Genomic DNA, 14541 nt, shown 5'->3' with positions numbered 1-14541 from the left:
TTATATCCAATGCTGATAACTCTAGGGATGTGCCTATTTTAATCAAACACACTTAAACAAGCTTTAGTTTACCAAAGATTATTTCATATTCTGTTAACTTGACAGATATGTAAGTTAGTGTCTATTACACTTAAAAATAGTTTATGTAAGCACTTACTTTAAGCTTATTAAATAGAGTTCTTAATTTTGGCCATACCTTCCAGAGGTAAAATATCACACGTATATAACATACATAGAGACACACATGCACAAAGACCCCACAGCTATTGTTTTAAAACTTTAGGACAATGTACCACACCTTTAAAAGTCTGGACAAAGCATTTAATAAAGGTCCTCTTTCTAAGATTTAACCCTAGACCAATTTACCTTGAGGGGGGGAGATTTTATTATCTTTTCTATTAGCACCTGATATTAGCTTCTAGTTTTTATCTCATACCTTGTGGGCTCAGGTAACCCTATTGACTTCCCTTTAGAATATTTAATTAACATTGTCTAAAGGGCAGATTTATATGCAGTCTTACAATATCAATATTGGGGGAACGTTTCCCTCAGTGAGACACGTTATCTGTCCCCACAGTACAATTTATAATAGAATCATGAAAAAGAGATGTAATCACTTAATTCCATCAATTCTATACCTCTATATCTCTAATCATAGCTTTCATTAGGACTTCATCAACAAGTCTTGGTCTAATGATATTGGATAAGGAAAGCATTCCCAGCCAGACATAATGTCCATTTTCAAAACACACTCATGCAAAGTTGATATAACCTCTTTATGTAAAATTAGCTCACAGTCCAACCCTTATAATCTTATCAAGACTTATACTTTTACATTTTCTCAATTTAATTGTAGCCTGAGTCAGGGTCTTAAGGCTAGTCATTATTTTCTTGTATTTCCCTTTTGATTTGTTTTTTTCATAGGTACCAATAAAACAGTGATGATGAGAGCTCTTCAAAAATTTTTCCAATTTAGAAGTTTTTTTCAATTTAAATGATCCATCGTCTGGCCATTGATGAGTAGGATCTTAATAGCAACTCAAACCAGTACGCCTTTTATGGCTTAACCATGGATGCGAGAGCCATCCCCAAAAGCGAGTGTGAAAGAAGCAGCCCTCACAAGATCCAGAAAGTTCACTCCCAAAAATAGTCTAAGAAAGCAAAGACCTACACTGCACAGGCAGTAACAAGCAACGGAGGTTGTGACAACATAGGCTCCTTATGAAAGCAACTGGAACCCCTTATGGCAAACTCCCCTGAGAGATGATCCAGCCAGAAAGAGAGTGCGTCTCAGAACCTCTGTCTGTTCGACTGGCTGCCAAGATGCACGCTGGCAGGAGCATCCTCCAGGTGGCAGAGACCAGAATGGTCACAAAGCCAAGCTCTCAAGACATAGAACAAGACAAAAGAAAAAAACCTCATCTTATATACACTTTAACAGCTTTAGCTAAGCTTTAGGTCTCTTGGAGACAAATTAATACCTAGAAGGGAGATGCGGCAGAATTGGGGAATGTGTGTGTTTTACAGAGTATCTTTTATTTTATTTTTTATTTTTATTTTTTTTAAGATTGGCACCTAAGCTAACAACTGTTGCCAACCTTTTTGTTTTCTCCCCAAATCGCCCCGGTATATGGTTGTATATTTTTAGTTGTGGGTCCTTCTAGTTGTGGCATGTGGGACACCACCTCAACGTGGCCAGATGAGTGATGCCATGTCCGCGCCCAGGATCCAAACCAGCGAAACCCTGGGCCACCAAAGGGGAGCACGTGAACTTAACCACTCAGCCACAGGGCTGGTCCCAGATTTACAGAGTATCCTGTTGCATGGAAATTTTCTTGAGGTTGGCAGGGGACCTGTCGTCATCTACCCCATTCCATGACCAGCTTTCCTGCCATGAGAGTCTTTGTGATGTGGCAAGCGCCCTCATGGCTCTTAACTGCTCGACCCATGCCCACCAAATTGGTGGCCTCTTTGGTTTCCAAGATGCCCTTAGCAATAGCTTTCACCTCATGCGCATATTCCCAGACAGTAGTCACACAGAGATGCCTGCGTCTTACCCTGTGATTTTTCCTTTTTGTGACAAATGATACAAAAGACAGAGGCAAGGAATAATAGTGACCATCTCTGGGAGGAGAAGGATCAGTAAACCAATGAGTACTCAAACCAGGTTTCCCAGAGTCGCTGAGTCCAGGAAGCTAGTAGCTTCACCAATATTTCCTCCTTTAGTCTAAATTTAGCAAAGGAAAAAGACTCACCACTCTTGGTTCCATTGGACCTTGCAGGCAGAGATCCAGAAGACTGGCATGGTAAGAACTCTTACCTCCTGCTGGCTCTTGTCAGGGGTCCGGGATCTCTTAGCTGCAGTAGTCCAGGAGTGAGCAACATGCCAGTGAAGTTTTGTCCCTTCATGGTCACCAAACTTTAGGGGAGGAAAATCTATTCCTCTGCCCTCTAGGTCCTTCTAGCTGGTCTAAGAATTAAATTGACCCAAGACAGGGGCTGGCCTATGGCCGAGAGGTTGAATTCACGCTCTCTGCTTCAGCGGCCCAGGGTTTTGCCAGTTGGGATCCTGGGCGCGGACATGGCACCACTCGTCAGGCCATGCTGAGGTGGCATCCCACATGCTACAACTAGAAGTACCCACAGCTAAAAAATATACAACTATGTAGTGGGGGAGCTTTGGGGAGAAAAAGGAAAAATAAAAATCTTTAAATTGACATGAGACAGAATAGCAGGAGAAAATCAAACAAAGTTTAATATCATGTATACATGGGAGAAGCCCAGGAAAACTGAGTAACTTGCCAGATGGCTGAAGCCACCACCTTAAATACCATCTTCAGCTAAAGACAAAGGAGGATGTTTGGGATGGTGGTTTGGGACTTCAAAGAGGGGGAAGGCAATTTACAAGGAGGTGGAAAAGCAAATGTTTGATAAACAAGTGTTTGCTGGGCCATCTATACACATTGTGACCAGAGAGAGAACTTGGATAAAAATGGGCTTAGCAAGGATCCTCCTATCTACCACACCTAGTTTATATTATACTATAGTTATCTTATGGTATTAGCTCCTTCCTGGAACAGGCCTGCTATCTCAAATTCTTTTAGGCACTTAGGAGGAAGGTCAAAGTTTCTTTCAGAGCCTTTTGTACTTAAAAATAATCAAGCCAAAGAGATACATTTTGGGATGGCCAATTCTGATCCCCCATACATGTTGTGTCCTTTTTAGTGTATCACATGAGAGGCACATAAAATCTATTTGAACGATTACTGGTGAAATTAACTTTGATAACTTGATTAAAGCAATGTCTGACAAATTTTCCTACTATAAACTTACTATTTTTCCTCTATAATTAATATGTATCTTGATTCAATATTTAAGAAATAGTTATAGAAACATTCAGGTTTTTGTTTTCATCTTGAGTCACTTTTTGGTAAGACCTGTGATAGGGCAGATGTCTCCAGGGGGTCATTTGATATTTACAATGATTGTGAATGAGTGAGCAGAGACAAATGAGTAAAATGAGCCCGTTTTGAGATTCTCACCCACATCCTGACTTCAGAGCTCCATCTTGGTTTTACTGGCAAGTGTGCAGTTACCCGTTTTCCCCACTAGATGGAAGTGCTAACAGAACTCATAACTTCACGTTTCAAGGCTGATGAAACAATAGAACTCAATTTTATAGTGATATTCCTTAAAATGGGATTCTACCTGGATGACCTGGTAATGTTCTGTACTGTAGTGTACAGTACTTCTGTACTGTAAATGACTATATTATTAAATATATTTATGAAATAATTATGAACATGGTTTGTAAAAGGTTTATGGACTAGTAAAATATAGACAAATTTGACAGGCTTTTAAAAAAACTTTTATTGAGGTAACATTGGTTTATAACATTATATAAATTTCAGGTGAACAACATTATATTTTGACCTCTGTGTAGACTACCTTCTGTTCACTAACTACCACAAGTCTAGTTGCTGTCTGTCACTGTAAAACGTGCCCTTTTACCTCTTTCACCCTCCTCCTTCCCCCTTCCCCTCTGGTAGCCATCAGTCTATTCTCTGTGTCTTTGTGTTTGTTGTCGTTTTTTGACGGGCTTTTAAAAATATCTGCAAGACTGTAGTTGGAAACTAGATCATTAACATGCAGTAGAATCTTATGTGAATTACCTGGAATCAAGAGTAATTTGGATAATCTGGGGTCCCTAATGGACTAGAGTCTCTAAGAGACCATATTGTGCTGACTTTTCCTAGCATGAAGAGGGCTCGGTTAAGATGTTTGAGCACCTGGTTAATTCTAATGGACTCAGAGCTGTCATGGAACATTATGGTCTCATCCCTGAAGAAGATATTTGCTTTATCAAGGAACAAATTATGGGACCACTTGAAACACCTGTCAAAGAATTCTCGGTAAGTTTTTGTACAACTTAATTTGAACTGGCTGGTGCTTTTCATCTAGTCTTTTCTTGATTTCCTCAGAGCTATTCGAAGAGGGATACTTGGCTGTTTTAGAGGGACTAAACTATAAAATATGTTATGTATTTCTCCTGTTTAATGCAAAAAACGAAAGGCTTATATATTTTTCCCACCTCTTAACTGAGTTCTTTAGAAGTTACCTCCAAATTAAAAAAAATAAACTTTTTTGATGAACATATATGCAGTATCTTATATAGAAGCCTAAAAGTAACTCTGGAAAACAGAAATGTGTGTGTCTGTTTATACATTAAAATTAACATCTTTGAAATATTTAGGTATATGAAGCCCTAGAAAAAGTTGAATTAGTTCAGAGGAAAAGTCTGTTTAGTTTCCTTTTTGATCTTTTTGCTTTTTCTTAATTAAAAAAGAAGTTGAAAAATAATTTGCCTTTGAGGTTTTTAAGATTTCTTTTCCTTGAATATATACAAATCTACTTGTAAGATGTAAGACAGAGAGGTGGATTTTTTAGCAAATAACCTATTTCCAAAACATGGAGCTCCAGAAATTCTTTGAATAGTGCTTGTCATTTGTGCTAGATGTGTAGCTACTTTGAAAGATAGTACTATTTTCATGCATGAATTCAAGCATTAGCATATACAGAACATTTTTACTAGTTCCTAGTTAGATGGTATATTTAAAAAAATTTTTTTAGGGGCCAGCCCCATGGCCAAGTAGTTAAGTTTGTGCACTCTGCTTCAGTGGCCCAGGGTTTCTCCGGTTTGCATCCTGGAGAGGATATGGCATTGCTCATCAGGCCATACTGAGGCGGTGTCCCACATGCCACAACTAGAAGGACCTACAACTAAAAATATACAACTATGTGCCGGGGGGCTTTGGGGAGAAAAAAACAAAAAAAAAAAAAAGAAGAAGAAGAAGAAGATTGGCAACAGTTGTTAGGTCAGGTGCCAATTTAAAAAAAAAAAAATTTTTTTAGAGCAAGAAAGCTTGTTGGTTATGGGAAGTGTAATAAAGTTAGGATCTTTTCAATGGCACAAGAAGGTTCAGTGTTAACAGGATATCATATACCTTAGCATTTCTTTTTCCTTTTCTACCAATATAGGAATTAAGTGCAAGAAGGAAAGAGTAAAACCTTCTAACGTATCTCACATTTCATTCAAGTATCTGTTTATAATTTTCAGATTAATACAATTGCTTTGCTTTGCTTGTAAACAGATTTGTTTCCTGTCCTAAAACTTTCAGTGGGTTTTCTTGTCTTCCAGTGGCCGTACAAAGGGCGTCCTAAAGAGAAAAGCTTCCTTTATGAGATAGTGGCTAATAAAAGAAACGGCATCGATGTGGACAAATGGGATTATTTTGCCAGGTGTGCACTGAACACGCCAGAGAAGCTGGTTAAAATCCTTTTATACTTTAAATATATATGTTGTTTTTATTTAAGTAAATAAACAGATCAAATCCTTGTATAAATTTAGTGTTAATATTTAAGATCCAGTTTCCTTGTTGAAAACTTGCATCTCTCTGCTTTGGAATCTTTGTAGGGACTGCCACCACCTTGGAATCCACAATAACTTTGATCATAAGCGCTTTCTTAAGTTTGCCCGTGTCTGTGAAGTAGACAGTAGGAAGCACATTTGTACTAGAGAAAAGGTAAGCTATGTCAGAGGAGCAACAAGGAAGGTGTAGTTCCTAGTTTGGAATCTAGAAATAAGCATTCGCTCATTTGGAAAAACCGATGGCTGGTAGATTGTCATACTTAGCATTTTTAAGTGTCTTAAGGCTCTTCCACTTCTACTGCATTGCTAAATACTAAAATTGCAATAGGCATTTACTGAGTGCTGTGCCAGGCGCTGTTTTAAGTGCTTCAAACGGATTAGCTCAGTCCTCCCAGTCCTATGAGATGAATACTATTATTATCCCGCTTAACAGATGAGCAAATGGATGCACAGAGGAGACATACAATTAAAAAAAAAAGGTAGAACTGGAATTTTAACCCAGAAACTTTGGCTTGAGTCTCATCCTTAATCACTACATTAGTGTTTCATAATAATTAACGTAGTAAAATCATTAGGCCCCTGCCACGTTAGAGTCATTCAACTAAAAAGCAGTATAGTATTGTAGTACAGAAAGTCTTTCTTTTGAGGATGAAGACTATCAGAAGAGTAATACCTAACGTCTAGAGTCACTGGGAAGATTGGAACGTATATTTAAGATGCCTGTAACAGGCTCTGTCACAGAGTTAAAACACTCAACAGATTTTCATTTACTAAGAATGCAAGTTGCAGACCTGCGACTAAGATATACAACTATGTACGGGGGGGGGGGGTTGGGAAATAAAGCAGAAAATAAATAAAAAATTAAAATTGAATAATTAAACCCCCAAACTCCAATTCAGACAAATTCAGAGTTTTTAAACTGTAAATTAGTAGTAGGAAAACGTGCTAAGTTAGTCAGTAAACATAATTTTCAGTTGAAAGTATTTGTAAGAGAAGACTAGAGAAAATATTATTTTGTATGTGGATATAAAAGTCTGAATTAAAATGTCATTTTCCCCACAGGATCTTTAGTGAAATTAATTGTGATTCAGTGATTTTTTTATTTGTTTTATAATGACTAGTATAATTGCTTCCTTCAGTAAAGGTAAAAAAAAGATACCAATGGCTTAATGATGTTAGAATTTTTGCTTGGAGAGATTTTTCAGTTGTTAAGTATCTTTTGTGATGTAGTTTTAATATAGGAGTAAAATACAAAGCAATGGAAATCATAGTGAATTTATAAATGTCTTTTTGTCAGAAATTTTATAGCAAAGATTCCTAAATTAAAAGAATTTTCCCCCTTAAAAAAAAAAAGAATGGAAGTTGCAAACCAATATGTAGTTTTACTAATGTACCTTGATTTTTGTAGGCTCAGGGATTTTAATGCGTAGCCTTCTTGTCTGCCACCATCCCTTTTCCTTGTCTTAGATACTTGCCTACTAACAGGTAACCTCATCGGATCCTACATTAATATATATTTCATGTTTTCCTGCAGGAGGTGGGGAATCTGTATGACATGTTCCACACACGCAACTGTTTGCACCGTAGAGCTTATCAACACAAAGTTGGCAACATCATTGATACAATGTAAGGAATTCAATTGTTATTTCCCTATAAAATTTTCCAAGTTGCTTTGTTAGAGTATCATGTTTAGGTCAAGTTGAGATTTCTAGATAAAGTCAAGTGAATTTTAAGTGAATAAATCTAAAATGGTTCCCTTAAACAAATGAAGCAAAAACTAGCATAAAGTAAACCTAACCTAGTTGGAGGAAGCGGAGGAGAGTGGATAAAGGGGACAGATGAAGGGCAGAAGAGCTAGCTTAGGCCAGACAGGAAGAGGCAATGCCAGGATAGCTTAGACCTCCCCACAGGTGGTCACTTATGTACCAGATGTTAGCCATCCAGGTGAGATACGGCGCGTGGCTAAGGGACATTCTGAAATTAATGAGAAAAAGTAGCTTTAAGGATTAAGCTAATGTCTGTCCTTACCATATCAACTATTTTTCAAAATTTGTAGCAAATATCAAAACCGACAGAAATTTCACCTCTTCTCCCTGATCCAGTCAGGACCTAGGCAGAAAAATATGGCTAAGTTTCTATGTAACTCAAAGACCCCATGAGGAATTGTAAAAAGTTGGTGTGAGTCGAGTTAATTCCATGTCTCTAACTAGCTTTAAATTGATTTGTTCTGAGCCTTTCTGGTTCATGTTTACATTTGTGTTGAGGAAATTTATCTTCTTTTCTCTTTTTTTCCCATCTTTTGTCATGAGCAGACTAGTTAGAATACATTCTCCTATTTATATGGTCGTTACTTTGGCAAGAGGTTTTTGCTATTGTTTTTAATTTAGAGAGTTGGAGAGATCTAGGTTCAAAGACTGGCACTGCTTCTTCCTAACATGGCTAAATGAAAATTACTTACTTTCTGCATCTGTACAGCTGAGGCTGATTACACCTATCTTATTGTTGAAAAGATTGGATCGGATAATCTATCTAAAGCCCTGCCGTCATGCCTGGGACACACTAAGCATGGCTGCTCACACATCACCGTGCACTTATTGAGTATGATTGAGAAGCAGTTGTCTTTAGAACATCGTGTCTCAAGATTTTATAAGTATATAAGTAGAAAGATTTCCTTAACTTTAAGCAAGGCATAAAGCAAATATTCAACTTTTCTCATAAGCATAAATTTTTACAAATGATCTTTAGGATTACAGATGCTTTCCTCCAGGCAGACCCCTACATAGAGATTACAGGTGCTGAAGGAAAAAAGTATCATATTTCTACAGCAATTGATGACATGGAAGCCTTCACTAAGCTAACAGGTAAGAACTGGAAGGTAACATGAGTGGTCCATCTCAGATACAGGATAAATGGTCCCTGGATTGCAGGTGGGTTATTCTCCGAACATTCCAATGTATTAAGCTTCTCAAGTGGTTATATACTTTTGGATTTGAGTTTTATCTCTGCTTTGTACTAACAAGGTAACCTTGATAAAGTTATGTAACCTCTCTGAATCTTAGTTTCCTCAACTATAAAATGGGAGTAATGATATCTAGCATACAGTTTTGTTGTGATGCTAAATGAGGCATAGCGCCTAGGATAGTACTTGGCACATAAGTACTCAGTATTTCTTATTATTTAACTTATAATGCAGCTGGACTAATACCAGACTAGTAGCAAAAAACTGACTTGCCCTTTTGACATTATTTTTGTTGCAAAACACAGGATGCCGGGAAGATTTCTTTGCACTTCAACAGAAATGAAATCTGCAGCTTAGGCTGAAAAGGAAGTGAGGTGAAGATGTCGCAGCTCATTCTTTAATGTGGGAGAGTGTAGACTGAGAAATAAAGATCAGTAGAGCAAGACAAGTAGACCAAAAAGTATAGACCAGCCAGCGTTCTTAGCTGCAAAACATAAACTGGATCTGTTTAACTAAAAATAACATTAGAAAGCAGTCTCATAACTGATAGAATCAATGGAAAGGCTGAAGCTTCTGAAAATGAGCAAAAACAGCAGAAGCTGAGCAGGCCAGGCCACGGCTAAGATCACTCCACAGCAGCTTCCTCTGGGGTACCACTGCTGTTCCATCCATGCTAGATCCTGTCTGCAGCACACTGCCAGAGTGAAACCTAAACCAGTTCCTCTCAGATTGTCTTTGAAGAACCACTATTCTTCATTTCCAGCCCCTCGCAGATTGACACTTTTATAAAATATGATAAAAATGAATTACTGGAAAAATGAAAGCAGGGGAAAAGACATATGAAATACAAGCCCCAATTTTTATTATTGAACTTGACAGGCTTAACATCCATTTCAGTAAATATAATCAAAAGAAACATAGTAGAGAAGAAATTTAAGTTACAAAAACTGTATATATTGTTCTTTAAAAATATACATGTGTGGAGGCCGGCCTGGTGGTGCAGCGGTTAAATGTTCCACTTCTTGGCAGCCCGGGTTGGGGTTTGCCGGTTCAGATCCCGGATGCGGACATGGCACGGCTTGGCAAAAGCCATGGTGTGGTAGGCATCCCACATATAAAGTAGAGGAAGATGGGCACGGATGTTAGCTCAGGGCCAGTCTTCCTCAGCAAAAAGAGAAAGATTGGCAGTAGTTAGCTCGGGGCTAATCTTCCTCAAAAAAAAAAAAAAACAAAAAACACCTGTAGCGGAGCTGGCCCCGTGGCCGAGTGCTTAAGTTTACACCTCCACTTCGGCGGCCCAGGGTTTTGCTGGTTGGGATCCTGGGCGTGGACCTGGCCCCGCTCCTCAGGCCATGCTGAGGTGGCGTCCCGCATAGCAGAACTAGAATGACCTACAGCTGGAATATACAACTGTGTACCAGGGGGGTTTGGGGAAAAGAAGGAACAAAAAAAAGAAGATTGGCAACAGATGTTAGCTCAGGTGCCAATCTTTAAAAAAAAAAGTTCCTTAAAAAGAATACATGTGGGCATTATATAGAGTCTCTATTACACTCGTAACTTTTTAGTCATTTTCCAATCATAACTAAACCAAAAATTAGAAATGAAGTAGTGATTTCTCATATTAAATATCTTTGGGCACACTGAGAACACCGTCCATCAGTATTTAAGGGTTATAATGTGACAAGTGAATTTGCTTGTTGTTAATTAGTCGAGGTTGGATTGATGACAGACTTACTCACAGGGGTCAATGTATATCTAAATTGTTTCTAGGTTTTGTTTTAATAACGTCATAGTAGATAAACTAGTCTCCCGTTGTTATGTTGATGAAAGTGGAAGAAGAGATGATCAAACAACTTGAGCAAGCTGGGGAGATTTATTCTTAACTTTGGTTCCTAATGAAGCAAGTGATGCTGTCCTTTAAGAAGTCATCTTCCGTCTTCATCAGAAGGCAGTTACAGCAATTTGTCCTGTAACCTTATACTACGTTAAACCATCTTTTGGTAAAAAGAAATGAATTCTGGGTTTTATGTACTTTGGGGTTAACTGAAAACGTATGAAATCTACATTTTCTTGTGGTCCTCCCGCACATGACTGTACGTAGCTCTCACTCATGGAGCTTCCGCATCACCCAACTGGCTTTATCCTGTTCAGTGAGATGAGCCCACTGTCACACACTTGGGGATCGTAGCAACTGTCAAAAATCTCAGACGATGGGGGCCGGCTCCATGGCCGAGTGGTTAAGTTCGTGCGCTCCTCTGCGGCGGCCCAGGGTTCGGATTCTGGGCGTGGACATGGCACCGGTTGTCAGGCCACGTTGAGGCGGCATCCCACATCCCACAACTGGATGGACCTGTAACTAAGATATACAACTATGTATGGGGGTTGGGGAGATAAAGCAGAAAAAAAAAAAAAAGATTGGCAACCGTTGTTAGCTCAGGTGCCAATCTTTAAAAAAAAAAAAATATCTCAGACGAGAGAATAGGTCACAGTTGTGCTTTATCTGCCAGGGTATGGGAGAGCAAGCACATGGCCTTTCCGGCTTTCATCCTTTGAAATGGGATAATCTTACCTTTCTGCTTATTATTCTGAGCAGTCATATATAGTCGTTCTTGTCCTTAACTACTTGACCTTGAAGGCCTAGGACCATGTAAGCCTTCATTACCTTTGCCACTTTTCCAGAAGGCAGCTCACCTTTTCTTTATTCAAAAATCTCCACTTCTTATTTCTTAATGTTTTAGAATGTTTCCCCATGTTTTATTGGGAAGTGTTGAAAATATACAGCAGTATTGAAAGAATTTTACAGTGAACCTGGATACTCACCACCTAAATTCTAGCGTTTACCAAACGTGCTTTATCACACATCTGTCACTTACCATGTCTCTATCCATTACTCCATCTTAATTTTGATGACTTTTAAAGTAAATTGCAGATATTAGTACACTGTACCCTAACTCCTTCAGCATGCAGAGTAACTCAAGTTCAATAATTATGTATAGATTTTTTCTTTAAATTTACATGCAATTTGTATAAATGTGCAAATCTTTTTTTAATTTTTTTTTTTTTGAGGAAGATTAGCCCTGAGCTAACTACTGCCAATCCTCCTCTTTTTGCTGAGGAAGACTGGCCCTGAGCTAACATCCGTGCCCATCTTCCTCTACTTTATATATGGGACGCCTACCACAGCATGGCTTTTGCCAAGTGGTGCCGTGTCCGCACCCAGGATCCAAACCAGTGAACCCCGGGCCACCAAAGCAGAATGTGCAAACTTAACGGCTGTGCCACCGGGCCGGCCCCCTAAATGTGCAAATCTTAAGTGTGCATGTGTTAGAGTTCTGACAAACGTGGGATATAGAACATTATCTTATCCCTGGAAAGTTCCTTCATGCCCCTACTGCTGTTGACCTGCCTAGACTTTATGTAAATGTCGTCGTGCAGCGTGTGCACTTCTGTTTAAGGCTTCTTTCACTCAGCGCTGTGTATTTGAGATTCACCCAGACTGCCTCCATCAGTAGTTCATTCCTTTCTTTCTTGATGAGTATGCCACAGTGTATCTGTTCTCTCTGCTTCCTAAATTCCTGTCTCTGATGAATGTTTCAGCTTATCTGGATGTAGCTATCTTAAGCATTGCAAATGTTATGACTGCTGTTTTAGGTAACCATTTTCTTACCTTGGTCTTTATCCTTCCATATTCCTAAGCAATAAGTGGATCTTACCCCTTCTCTTCTTTCCCCTGCAAAACCCTCACCCAAAAAATCTTTTAATTAACTTGGAATCGTAGAATGTTAAATTAAAAAGGACCTTAGAGATCATCTACTTAAAACTCCTCAAATGAGGAAATTGAGGCCAAATGAGGGAAAGCAGCTGCTCCTAATGAATGGCAAAGCTAAGCTCAAACCAAGTCTTCTGACTCCCAAGTTGAATGTTTACAGTATTTTAGAGCAATATTTTAGCCATTAAATTTAATACTTAAGCAGTTTCCTTTACTTTTGTACATAACTCTTCTCTGAAAACATGTATGCAGAACGAATCGGACTCTCATACATGGCTGGGGGCAGTGGGATGGCACAGCCGCTCGGAGACAGTTGGGCATTTTCTATAAACACGTTTACCCTATGATCCAGCAATCCCTCTTCTGCCTGCTTACCGACAGAAATGAAAACGTAAGACCACCCAAAACCTGTACCTGGTTAATTAATCATTAAATAATCAATTCAGTTAGTTCAGTAATTAAAGAAATAATTGAAACTGAAGATGTAAAGATGGTTTGTAGAAAGCATCACTGAGAGGATGAGAAATGTGTTAACTGTATAGATTGAGTAGGAGATATGTATACACACAAGGGAGGTGAATGACGTAAGGCTGCTAATATTTTATTTTGCCACAAAAAGGCATTTTAATAAAACTCATTTTGCAAAATGCAACATTTGAGTCGGTCAAAGGTCAGTGAATGCTAAACTGTTGGTTGGAAACTTTTTGGGGTAATCATTCAGTCTCCAAATATCACCCTGCAGATTATTTGTTAATTACAAAGGGAAAAATACGTCTATAACAGAGAAAGCTGGGGATTATTGCCTTAACCAACTAGTGGAACTTAACTTAACCAATAACGGTAACAAAGTTCATTGTGTGATTCCTACGTGATGCGTTGAGCCAGGCACATCTGTTATATAGTGTTCTTGACAGCAGTGTTGAATGAGAATGTATTGGTGAAGAAACAATCAGACAAGTTCCAAATGTGGGACATTTTACAAAATGACTGCCTGAAATTTTCCAAAATGGCAATATCATGAAAGAGAAGAAGTCAAGGGAATTAGAATAGTTCTACATTAAAGGAGACTAAAAAACATGACAACTAATGTCATCCATAATGCTTCATTGGTTTCTCTATCCAGCAACGAAAATCCATAAATTGCATTATTGGAACAATTAAGTAAATTCAAATATAGACTATATGTTAGATATTTTTATATCAGAGTTAAATTTCTTGGCTTGATTGTGATTATATAGGAGAACATTCTTGTTCTTGGGAGATACGCTGAAGTATTTAGGAGTAAAGGGTCTTAATGTCTGTAATTTTCAAATGTTTCCTCAAAAGTTTCCATGCGTGCATACACAGAAAGACAGAGTGTGTGCATATGTGGGAAGACATTAACAGTTGATGAATTTAGGTGAAGGATATTTTATTTTGAAACTTTTCAAAATAAATAGTTGGAGGAAAAAAGAAAAGAGAAGGAAAAAAAGAGAAAAAAACCTACCTTCTGCTATCATCATGGAATGGAACTTGAAAAAATTTCTGTTAAGGAAGCTTACATCACTTAGCTTCAACAATTATCAACACATAGCAATTTCGCTTCATCCCTTCACTCCTGTCAGACACTGGACCATTTTGAAGTAGATCTCAGACATAATTTTGTAATTCCTTAAGTATCATTCTCTTTAAAACAAAACAGGGCCAGCCGGGTGGCGCAGCGGTTAAGCACACACGTTCCGCTTCAGCGGCCCTGGGTTCACCAGTTCGGATCCCGGCTGCGGACATGGCACCACTTGGAACGCCATGGTGTGGTAGGCGTCCCACATATAAAGTAGAGGAAGATGGGCATGGATGTTAGCTCAGGGCCAGTCTTCCTCAGCAGAAAAGAGGAGGCTTGGCGGC

General features: G+C 38.6%; 1 protein-coding gene across 1 annotated transcript in view; it reads left to right on the top strand.

Moving 5' to 3' along the window:
• The window catches only part of SAMHD1 (SAM and HD domain containing deoxynucleoside triphosphate triphosphohydrolase 1), a 52537-nt gene that overhangs the window by 25537 nt on the left and 12459 nt on the right, over positions 1–14541 (top strand). The window contains exons 7-11 of the mRNA XM_014847159.3: positions 4257–4412; positions 5699–5799; positions 5975–6083; positions 7464–7555; positions 8675–8790. Of these exons, the coding sequence (XP_014702645.2) occupies positions 4257–4412; positions 5699–5799; positions 5975–6083; positions 7464–7555; positions 8675–8790 (574 nt within the window). The remainder of the gene's footprint in view (positions 1–4256; positions 4413–5698; positions 5800–5974; positions 6084–7463; positions 7556–8674; positions 8791–14541) is intronic.

This window comes from Equus asinus, chromosome 15, assembly GCF_041296235.1.
Source record: "Equus asinus isolate D_3611 breed Donkey chromosome 15, EquAss-T2T_v2, whole genome shotgun sequence".
Classification (NCBI taxonomy): Eukaryota; Metazoa; Chordata; class Mammalia; order Perissodactyla; family Equidae; genus Equus; species Equus asinus.
This window is presented reverse-complemented; position numbering and strand designations above follow the sequence as displayed.